Genomic DNA, 11,538 nt, shown 5'->3' with positions numbered 1-11,538 from the left:
GCTTGGGGGGCAAGTTTCCTAGGGGGTGGGTGCGCCCAAACCCATCTAGGGTTTCCCCTGTGGCCGCCGCCCCTCCCCTAGGGAACCCTAGGGCGCCTCCTCCTCCTCCCTTCCCCCTATATATTGTGAGGGAGAGAGAGGGCAGCCACACCCTTCCCCTGGCGCAACCCTCTCCCTCCTCCAACACCTCCTCCTCCTCCGTAGTGCTTGGCGAAGCCCTACCGGAGAACCACGAGCTCCATCACCACCATGCCGTCGTGCTGTCGGGGTTCTCCCTCAACTTCTCCTCTCCCCTTGCTGGATCAAGAAGGAGGAGACGTCCTCGGGCTGTACGTGTGTTGAACGTGGAGGCACCGTTGTTCGGTGCTTAGATCGGATTCAGCCGCGATCTGAATCGCTTCGTGAACGACTCCACCGACCGCGTTCTTGTAACACTTCCGCATCGCGATCTTCAAGGGTATGAAGATGCACTCCCTCTCTCTCGTTGCTAGTCTCTCCATAGATTGATCTTGGTGATGCGTAGAAATTTTTTAATTACGTTCCCCAACATGTAGGACATAAGTATAATGTCATTTTCATCGTCGCGAACATGGCAAAATGTTCTTTTCTTGTTATCATGGATCATACCAATGCATGCGTACTGCTCTAGTAGTGGCAGCAACGGCCCTGCAGAAATGAGTTGACTGTACTCTGCTGCATCTCAAGGGGGCGTTTCTGGCCTTTGAGAAACCCAAGAATCAGTGCCATCTTTGTAATTCATTCTTTTCCCTCGTTTTGATTCTGCCAATGTGTTCTCAATCACTGCATGAACAAGAACGCATCAACAGTCCGCAAAAAATGCATTTTATGCTGTTTGCATGTAGACGATAACACAACAATCTTATCACATTTTTCTGCGTAGGCAACCAACACATCATGGCAAATAGGACATGCACATCCACTATCTTCTCTGAAATCTGCGTGTGAGCTATTATTTTGAACCGACGGCAACAACTACTTCAACAGGATGGCAAGCAACATTGTAACATGGTGGCAGCTAGCGGCAACGATAGGCGGCAACTAATGTTAGACACAAGTGGCAACTATTTTTTCCTACCCCCCTTATGCCAAATTTCTCCTTTTCTCTCCCTTTTTTAGGGATTCCTACACATCCTTCATTACCAACTACCTACACCAAATGAATCTAGAGCCTAAGCTTAACCCTGGCGTACTACATGCAGATCTGATGTTTGCTGCCTGGTAAACATGAACACACACAAAAACGTGTAGTGTTTTTCGCTCCGATAGATCTGGTGTATGTTGTTCGAGGAGATCCAGTCGCCATCCTCATTGGTAGATTTGCAATTTGGACTTCTAAATTCTGGCAGAAGAAGGGTGAGAAACAATGGTAGATTGGAGACTCACCTGCTTTTTAGCTGGTCGTCTCTGGAAGGCTTGGTTGGAGTTGGGAGGGGGGGGGTGTGGTTAGCGGTGGGAAGTCCCTATGGATCTGCTCTGGTTGCCATGGCAACCAGAGAAGGACGGTGATGGAGGTACGGGATCGAGAGGTGGGAGAAGGTGGCGGGAGTTTGGACTGGGGATCAAAAGGAGGCCGGGACGGCTGGGTCGTGCGGGCAGCGCGGGCGTCTGGCCCGGACGTGCGGGCTGTGTTGCCACATACCGGACGTGCGGACTGTGGGTGCGGGCGCCCGGACGCGGTCGTGCGGGCGGGTTCTTCCCCAGGCCGCACGAGGCGTGCGGCACAACCCCCCCCCCCCCCCCCCCACACACACACACACCGGACGTATGGCAGTTATCGGCGTCCATTAAAAAACACTTGTTGAAGCGATCAATTTTTATTTTATTTTTTTAAAGTAGGACACCTTTCATATATATGTTTTTGAAGTTTTGAACACCCATGGCCATGGGGTACTAGAGAATGTGGGTGCTTTATTTATTTACTCTTAATGATTGATTCTCTTTCTTTTTTGAGGCAAAGGCCCTCTTTGTTTTTTGTTTTGTGTTTGGGTTTGTGCGCGTGGACGGTGTCGTGTCCCCCTGCCAACGTTGGACCAGCGACAAGAGACGACCGGACCGGCACCGGCAGATCAAACATTCATCTTTCATCAAAGAAAAGACCCGACTTTTCTCCTCTCCTCTCCTCTCCCCTCTCCGCCTCCGTCCGACTGCGTCGCGGGAGAATCCAAGCCATGGCCGGGCACGCCAAGCTCCTCCTGTACATTGTGGTGGTGGACGAGAGTGGCGCCTCCTTCCGCTACACCCGATCCCTCCTCCACAGCACGCTCCAGCTCATGGGATGCAAGCCCAGGCACGCATTCGAGGTCTCCTCCCTTCTTCTTTCCCCTCCCCTCTTGGATCCGATTCCGTCCCCTCTGTTTCTGTTTCTGATTTTGATTTCGATCTCTCTGATTTCTCCAAATCAAATCAAATCAAATGAAAAAACAAACAAAAAAAAGATTAGCCGGCGGGTGTTCGATGTGGTCCGCGGCGACCCCGCGGAGATGGAGATGCTCATGGCCATGTCCGGCGGCCAAGGGGGCAGAGGGGTGCAGCGTTACGAGCTGCCGGACGCCGCCACCAGCCCCAGGCAGTTCCAGTTCGAGCTCTACAAGCGCCGGACGACGGTGCTCATCCCCAGGGACCTCTTCCTCCACCTCGTCTGCCAGGCCCTGGCCCTCTACAAGTACCTCGCCCCAAACCAGAGGAACCACCTCACCCTAGCCTGCAGGCAAGCTCCCCCCCAACTCTTCCTCATTCACAGGGAGTACCAACCTCATACATGAGGAATGTTTCTCCAATCTTCTCTTTTAACAAGCATTTCATTTCATGAGGGAGGCCCAACTGATTGATTTGGTCTCGGCACTTTCAGAGAAACCAGATTATTATTATCTAGAGCAGAGCAGAGCTTACATGAGTATGTACATTATTATCACCACACACTGCTTCTGTATGTTTCTAGTCCACCGCATATATATATCACCAAGTGGCAAATTAGTTGTTGCTGTCTGTCTGTCAGGAGCTAAAACCAGATTGAATTTCCCTTGTTTGCAATGCAACTATGTGGAGTAAATCAATCAGATTGAATTCCCACCACACATGTCACTCATGGCAGGGCAGGGGAACCAACTTTCAAAGGAATCTGATATCATTCCTTCATTTATCTCTCTTCCCTCCCTCCCCAGGATTCGTGAAAGAAAGGAGTCCGTCACGGTTCTTCTATGCGGAACAAGTGGTTGCGGCAAGTCCACCCTTTCTACTTTGCTGGTACATACACACATCACCTTTTTTCTCTCTTTCCTTTTGCATTCTTACTCTATCATTTCCTATGCGATTACTTGTTCTTACCAGAGCTGGAATAAACAATAAGGTAAATTAGTCGGCCTGTCGATGCCATCAGCAAAACAATGATTTTTACCATCTCTTTATCGGTTCGGATTTGGGCTATCAATACTTTATTTCTTTTTCAGTTAGCTGCTATGTTCCAAACTTTTAAGCATTCCAATGTATGTATCTGTTCAACAGGGGAGCAGGTTAGGGATCACCACTGTAGTTTCCACAGATTCCATTCGCCACATGATGCGGAGCTTTGTTGACGAGAAGGAAAACCCCCTTCTCTGGGCATCCACTTATCATGCAGGTGAATGCCTCGACCCGGTGGCTGTTTCTGAAGCAAAAGCCAGGCGGAAAGCAAAGAAACGCTCGGGCGTCTCAAGCAACTCAGGTATGGATTATGAGGGCAGCGGAGACAAGGTTGAGGGAAAACCAATTGGGAAGAAACAAATGGCTATAGAAGGTTATAAGGCACAGAGTGAGATGGTCATCGACAGTCTGGATCGACTTATCACCGCGTGGGAAGATCGCAAAGAATCGGTCGTTGTTGAGGGTGTTCACTTGAGCCTTAATTTTGTGGTATGTGCTACTGAAAACCATAACAATTTTTTTCCTGTGTACATTTTACTGCCATTCTTATGCCCTGTTAAGGTGGTATGCCGAAAATGCTCTGTTTTCGGTTTCTTTTCCAGTCAAGGTGGAATTATAAGTTCACGTCAGTCTGTTCTTATGCCCCCCTTTATAGTATTTATTTAGTATGAATTTGTCAAATAATTCCGATATTTCAGATGGGCTTAATGAAGAAACATCCATCAATAATTCCTTTTATGATCTACATATCCAATGAGGGCAAGCACACTGAGAGGTTTGCCGTACGTGCAAAGTACATGACGCTTGACCCAGCCAAAAATAAGTATGTCAAATACATCAACAACATTAGAACCATCCAAGAGTACCTCTGTAGCCGAGCTGACAAATACCTAGTTCCCAAGGTGAACAACACAAACGTTGACCGGAGCGTGGCTTCCATCCATGCCACCGTCTTTAGCTGCCTCCGCAGGCGAGCTACCGGAGAGCAGTTGTATAACGCTGACACAAACACAGCGGCGGCTGTAAATGAAGAGTACAAAAACCAATGTGTTGCCAACTCCATGAGTTCCAAGGGGATGTTCAAATTAATCCAGCGCCTAGGATCCTCAAGGAAGCTCATGGCCATCGTTGATGTGGATGGATCCGTTTCAAAGGCTTGGCCGGTTGAGTCAGGTGATGGGGATGGGAAATGTGGTTCCCAAGGTGGCGGAGACCAGAAATCTCTAGGAAACCCAATATATGGACCTCTGAATATTGGAAGGGCGGAGTCGGTGAATCTCCAGTTTGGCTCCTTTGGAATAAGTGCATGGCCTACCGACACAGGCTGTACAAGTCAAGGTGGAAGTGTCGACGGCTCGTGGATCAACGGTAATGAAGGCAGTAGCAGCAGCCATGTTGCATCTTCATCCGGCGGCTCCCCTAAGAAGGCCGATGGACATCATAAAGAGGTAAGCAGCAATTTAACTTGGTACTATCTGGCAGCATGAACTTGTCTGATCTTTTCGGCACAACTTTCTGTCAGTGAACAAGAGAGAAACACCGTCAAATTTGTTATCTTATAATTGCTGATATATTTATTTTTGTTTGTCGGGGACTCCTCCTAGATTAAAGAGTCAGCAGCAGCATCTGGCAGTGACGATGACGACGAAGAAGAAGCTGATGTTCCACCTAATTCAGGGAGTGATGAGGACCTAAGCGAAGAAGATCACGACGAAAACCATGATGAGGTGAGGACCTTCATTTTGTGTTAACAAAGCGTTTTCCCCCCCTTTTTTGGTCAAAAAAAATGCTTGGCAAATTGTTGGACTCGGTTGCTGAACACACATATATCTGTGGGTGCTTTGGGTGGCAGATGGAAGGGTCTGTGGACGAGGACTGCAACAGGTCCGACGAGGAATACGACGACCTGGCCATGCGGGACAGTATGGAGAATGGTTATCTGAGCGACGACGGCATCATGGTGCACACCGGCCTAAGCAAATGCCTGAGCAACAGGTTTCCGGACGGCAGCCAGCATAATAACCGCGGCACGCCGAGGAAACACCTAGAGTCTCTGCGAAGCCTGTCGAAGGTTGATACCAGCACACATGTTCCTGACACGGCGCGCTCTTGTGCTGCCGCTGCCGCTACCCCTGGTGGCAAGAGAAACACGGCTAGGAAGTGGAGGCGGTCCCTGAGCGAAAAGATCTGTTCGCGGCCGCGGAGCTGCCCCTCTCTCGCGGAAGTGGCGGCCAAGCCCAAGGGCTCAGCTGCTGTTCCAGTGGTTCCTGAGTCTTAAAGGGTCCTGAGAGGTAGGGAAGGCCTATATCTATATGGTTGATGTAATAATAAGAGAATAATAACCAGGGAAGGGAAGGGAGAGCAGCTGCTGCATTGCATTGCATTGCATGAAGGAAGTATAATATGTGCATGCATGATGTTTGTTTGTTGGGAGGCTGCAAAGGGATGACAGATGAATGAATAATGCAAGTCCCTCTAACCGGTCGGTTAACTTGCTGTAGTAGCATTTTCTTGTTTCTTTCTTTCTTGCTGTTTTGGTCTGGAATTTAGAGTCTTTGTGTGTGTGTGTGTGTGTGTGTGTGTGTGTGTGTGTGTGTGGAACCTCCAAATAAACAAACAAACAAACATGTTGTAGCAATTCAGTAGAGGCTGATAGGAATTGTAGTAATTCAGTAGATAGGAAACATATATATGTTGCTACTGATCATGGATGGTGTTGCTGTGACTGATTGAATGGATGTATTGATAACACAAGAAATCCATTCCATTCATATTCTTGTTGTGTAGGAAAAATCGGAACGCCTCAAATATAAATAAGTAGTCTCTCTGTATCAAAACGTAAGACATATTTTACTTTTGCACAGGGCATAAAAAAAGGTTTTACGTTTTGTTATGGAGGGAGTATAACAAACAAACAAACAAACAAACAAACATGTAGTTGGGCATATGAGCCGAGTCCATACAAATACAAGCAAGTAATTAAACCGGATGCCCCTTTACAATAGAAAAATGTCACAACAACATCCAACTTTACAATATGAAAATATGTACCGCAGTCAATCTATTGACATTTATTTTGGTATCAAGAATGTTGATATGTTTTTTTCTATAATGTTGATCAAACTTTACAATGTTTGTCTTAAGGCAAAAATAATATGCCTAGTAAAAAGAAACATAAGACTATTGAGCCTACGATAATTATTAGTTCCTCTAGCTTTGGTTCATTCTGTTTGTTTCTATTTATTATGTACCACTTGCTGCCTATTACATTTACATACTCCCCATGTCCTAAAATAAGTGTCTCAAGTTTAGTACAACTCTGTACTAACGTCAGTACAAAGTTGAAACACTTATTTTGAGACTGAGAGACTATAGAACTCATTACTATATGTGGTTCCAATATATAAAATACTAGTATGACTCTTTAAGTTTTTCAAAGTATGTAATCCACGCAACAAGACATACTCCCTCCTTCCATATATATATGGCCTAATAGGTCTTTCAAGGCAGCCTTTGACCAATTATAAAACTATAAGTATATGAGATGTATGATATACAAATTATATCATTAGAAACTTCTTTCACATACGAATTCGATGACATGCTTTGTGTAACATGCATGCATGTCATATATCATTGTGCTAACCCGTGGTCAGAGGTAATCTCGAAATATGCAACATGTTATATAAAAATAAAATACAAGTGACAGACGGCATGCCGTATGCAATTCATTCATTATACAAGCCAGCCAGCCAGCCAAGAATAAACTTAATAAAAACAGAGTTTCAGTTTCAGGTGACAAGCAACAACTTTGATAGTAAATAGTACTGTAGTAGCCTTGCTTACACGCATCTGTTTGGTGCCTTTGCCGCCGCACAAACATGAGGAGTTTAGGCATCACCCGTCATATGCATGCATGCATGCATGGATAACTTCATCTTCATCATAACAACTCTTCATCAAATACTAACTACAGTAGACCCTAGAGAACATCTCACCCAGCAGCAGCAGCAGAATGCAAACATCTTCTACACATTGACACATAGATAGATAGATATAGATAGATAGATAGATAGATAGGCTCAGTCGTCCGACATGCCGCCCGACTTGCTCTTCAGGTGCTCCTTGAACTCCATGATGTCCCCCTCCCACCGCGTCACCGCCTGCTTCTCGCACACCCAGATCTCCTGCGCCACCTGGTTGATCAGCCTGAAGTCATGGCTCACCAGCACCAGGCCCCCGTCCCACTCGTTCAACGCCTCCGCCAGCGAGTCGATCGTCTCGATGTCCAGGTGGTTCGTCGGCTCGTCCAGCAGCAGCATCTGCGGCTCGCGCCACGCCAGCCACGCGAAGATCACCCGGCTCCGCTGCCCGTCCGACAGGTTGCGCATCGGCATCACCTGCGCCTTCCCCGACAGCCCGAACCTGCCGATCGCCGCCCGCATCCGCTCCTCCTCGTTACCCGGGTACTCGTTCAGCATGTACTGCAGCGCAGACAGGTCCAGGTCCAGCTTCTCCGCCAGGTGCTGGTGGAACTGCGCGATCCGCAGGTGGTTGTGCCGCCGCACCATCCCGTCCAGCGGCACCAGCTCCCCCGTCATCAGCTTCAGCAGCGTGCTCTTACCCGCCCCGTTGGGCCCCACCAGCGCCACCCGCGAGTCCAGGTCCACGCCAAAGTCCAGCTTCTTGTAGATCAGGTTGTCCGGCGTGTACCCGAACGTCACCTCCACAAACTGCAGCACCGGCGGCGGGAGCTTGCCCACGTTGGCGAACCGGAACGTCAGGATCCTGTCCCTCGCCACCTTCTCCGTCAGCCCGCCGCGCTCCATCTTGGCCAGCGTCTTCTCCTTGCTCTGGGCCTGACGTGCCAGCTTGGCGGACCCGTGCCCGAAGCGCGCGATGTACTCCTTCATCGACGCAATCTGGTCCTGCTCCCACCTGTACTGCTTCATCTGGTTCTCCTCCAGCTCAGATCGCGTCTGGACATACTGGTCGAAATTCCCAGTGTACAGCTTCAGCTTCCTGTTCTGCATGTGGATGATGTTGGTACATACTCCATTCAGGAAGTCTTGAGAGTGTGATATCACAACAAGTATACGGTCAAATTTCTTCAGCGTTTCTTCCAGCCACACGCATGCCTCAAGATCTGCAAATGTTGCCACAGAACCACCAGCAATATTATTACTATTAATCCACAAAAGCTTCTTTATTTATTTGGCTTCAGAAATCATTTTGTACTGGGTACTATATTATCTCAGTCAACCTCAACTCAAACAGCTAAGCAGTAACCATGCTATTTTTACAAACGTTCCTAAACATGATAAAACTGATTGTGTCAATGGAAGATGAGAAAATGTAGGCCTGGAGCTATCAAAACAATCTACCAACACCATCTCACAATCAGCGCAAGTAAATCTTTGGCAAAACAGGTCCACCAGAGAACTATAAGTGAAGCTTTTTAGGTTTCATCCCACCGCCACCCAACAAAGTTAAGTCCAACAAAGTCAGGAATTAAGACCCAAATGTGTCACGACATGTATAACCAAAACCTGTAACAACCTACATTGATGGTGATTTATGTGGTCAGCAGACCAACAGGTTCTCCAGCATAGCTGCTCCTACAGCCAGGCATTCCTACAGCAAGGCGCACATCACTGTTCATCATAACAAAGGAAGCCATGGCAGAAGCACTTGAACTTGGCAAAATTGAAGGCATTTTTGAAAACAGTATAAAAACCTTTGACTATGGGTGCATCAATTGACAACTATGAGCTCATCGTACACCGGGGAGAATACTTCGGGACTCATTGTTCATTTTCCTAATCTACAGCGTGACTTGCTGAAGAGCATGTGATTTGGTAATAAAGAAACAGAAAGCACCAGGCCCACTTTACTACTTGCAACACATGGGTTGGAGAAAAACTCACCAAGATGATTGGTAGGCTCATCGAGCAAAAGGATGGTTGGATTCATGAACAGAGCTCTTGCCAAAGCAATCCTCATGCGCCAACCGCCAGAAAAGTCCCTGGTTTTCTTGGCCTGCATCTGCTTGTTAAAGCCTAAGCCAAACAAAATCTCAGCAGCACGCTTTTCAGCGGTGGATGCATCAATTGCTTCTAACCGCTCATATACGCGCTCCAAAGCTGCACCACCGCCATCATCCTAAATATGCCAGCACAGGTAGGTATTTGTCAGAACACGCCGAGAGATGAGTCGGTATAAGTAGTACAACAACAGAGCAGAGCAGAGCAGGCATTGGCATTGCAAAAGGAAAGGTACATAGGGGGCTTGAAGAACAAGATGATGATGATAGCAGAAAAATTGATTGATGAGAAGAGAAACATACTTGAGCAGCCAAAACTTCAGCTTCCTTTTCCAGCTTGACCCTTTCTTCATCACAGCTAATGACGGCTCCAAGTGCAGACATGTCTGAAGCCTCGATCTCATGGCTGAGGTGGTATATATCCATGTGGTCAGGGATAGGAAGCTCCCTGCACCCTATTGCTTTGAGAAGGCAGGACTTGCCGCAGCCATTCAGACCAAGCAAACCATAGCGCCTGAGATGGAATAATAAATAAAGCCGTTAAACATCCAAGATGACAGCGGCAAGAGGTTGCTTGGGGGAAGAGTGTGATGATGATGATGGCATATTGTAGCAACCTGCCGTAGTTGAGCTCCAGCTCTGTGTCTACAAGTAGGTCGTGGCCGTGGAATGTTAAAGTGAGAGACTCAATCTGCAAGTGAAGTGGCATTCATTCATCAAGAGAGACAGACAGAAAACAGAGTTATATCATGCATCATTATATCTTGTAGTGCAAGTGACATTCATCAAGACAGACAGACAGACAGACAGAAAACAGAGTTAGATCATTCATCATTATATCTTGCAGTAGAGTAGAGAAGCATCTAAGGCAATAGAAAGAAAAATTTCCATATTGTAATCTTTCTTTCTTGTGATATAATAATAATAGTAATAATAATCAGAAGAGAGTGGGCACACAAGTCATGATAATAATTAAATAATGAATCCACGACAAAAAAAACTTGTGCTTGTTTTGTACTATTCCTAGAAGACTAGTTTTGTTGGGGATTAGATTAGATTAGATTAGATTGGATTGGATTAGGTGCTGATCTGCATCTGCAGCGCAGCGCAGCGCAGGCAATATATTTATTTGAAAGAAAGACTAATCCATAGAATAGAATAGATAGATGAGAGGAAGAGGAAGAGGAAGAGGAAGAGGGATCTGACCTGATCTCATCTGACAGAGGAGAGGATAGGAGAGGAGAGGAGAGGAGAGTAGACGTACGTGTATGTCGCGGGAGAGCGGGTGGGAGGTGAGCACGGCGGTGCAGGTGCGGTCCGAGAGCTGGACGGCGGCGAGGGCGTCGGCAGCGGCCTTGGCCCCAGTCTTGTTGGCGGAGGCGGAAGACGATGCGGAGGAGGAGGCGGGCACCTTGGCGCCCCTCTTTGCGGCGGCGGCGGCCTTCTTCTGCGCCGCCTTCTTCTTGCTGGCGTCCGACACCATCTCGTCTCCGAGCTAGGTGCGGTGTGGTGTGGTGTGGTGTGGTGGGTGATGGCAGACGGCGCCGGCGAGGTGGAGAAGAAGAAGAAGAAAAAGTTCCTTCCTTCCAGAACCCTCCCCTCTTCTACTTTGTTGGATTGGACTAGTCAACAAACAACACCAGGAAATACCTGGGCTGTACACGTGTGTTTGCTCTTATTCTTTTTCTAAAGCAACAAAAAATAAAGTGGTGAAAGCCAACAAGACACGTATGCCCCCTCCCTCTACCTGCTTCATGGAGCAACTAATTACGGAGCGCTTCTCTGCAAAGAAGCCTCTGAACGATGGCTTGAGGTGAGTTGAAAGCTCTCAGTTGCCGCCATGTGTCCGTCGCCCAACTATTTTAGTCTGTTACGCCCGGAAAAGTTGGATCGCTCGAGGCGATCAGGGAGGCGACTAGGGGGCCCTTGCGCGCCGCCGGTGATGCCTTCAGTTCCCTCTCTCTCCGTCGGCCGCTCCGGCGGCGGGGGGAGGGGGAACCTCGGGTCTGTTCACTAGGTGGGTGTGTGGTAGGGTTAGGGTTGAGGGAGACGCTGCCGAGGCCGTTGCGGTGGTG

General features: G+C 47.9%; 2 protein-coding genes across 2 annotated transcripts; one reads left to right on the top strand and one right to left on the bottom strand.

Annotated features, from left to right (window-relative positions):
* Positions 1–2,062: 2,062 nt before the first annotated feature.
* Positions 2,063–6,195, top strand: LOC123090462 (P-loop NTPase domain-containing protein LPA1 homolog). Its single transcript, XM_044511753.1, has 7 exons — positions 2,063–2,321; positions 2,457–2,728; positions 3,183–3,264; positions 3,523–3,909; positions 4,119–4,868; positions 5,025–5,147; positions 5,273–6,195. Exons 1-7 carry the CDS (start codon positions 2,190–2,192, stop codon positions 5,696–5,698), a joined length of 2,172 nt encoding a protein of 723 aa, XP_044367688.1. The 5' UTR covers positions 2,063–2,189; the 3' UTR covers positions 5,699–6,195.
* Positions 6,196–7,128: 933 nt separating this feature from the next.
* Positions 7,129–11,087, bottom strand: LOC123090461 (ABC transporter F family member 1). The gene is made up of 5 exons (XM_044511752.1): positions 10,728–11,087; positions 10,081–10,154; positions 9,767–9,977; positions 9,348–9,582; positions 7,129–8,566 (listed from the first exon to the last, which is right to left on the bottom strand). Exons 1-5 carry the CDS (start codon positions 10,944–10,946, stop codon positions 7,503–7,505), a joined length of 1,803 nt encoding a protein of 600 aa, XP_044367687.1. The 5' UTR covers positions 10,947–11,087; the 3' UTR covers positions 7,129–7,502.
* Positions 11,088–11,538: the final 451 nt, after the last annotated feature.

Source organism: Triticum aestivum, chromosome 4B (genome assembly GCF_018294505.1).
Source record: "Triticum aestivum cultivar Chinese Spring chromosome 4B, IWGSC CS RefSeq v2.1, whole genome shotgun sequence".
Lineage (NCBI taxonomy): Eukaryota > Viridiplantae > Streptophyta > Magnoliopsida > Poales > Poaceae > Triticum > Triticum aestivum.
This window is presented reverse-complemented; position numbering and strand designations above follow the sequence as displayed.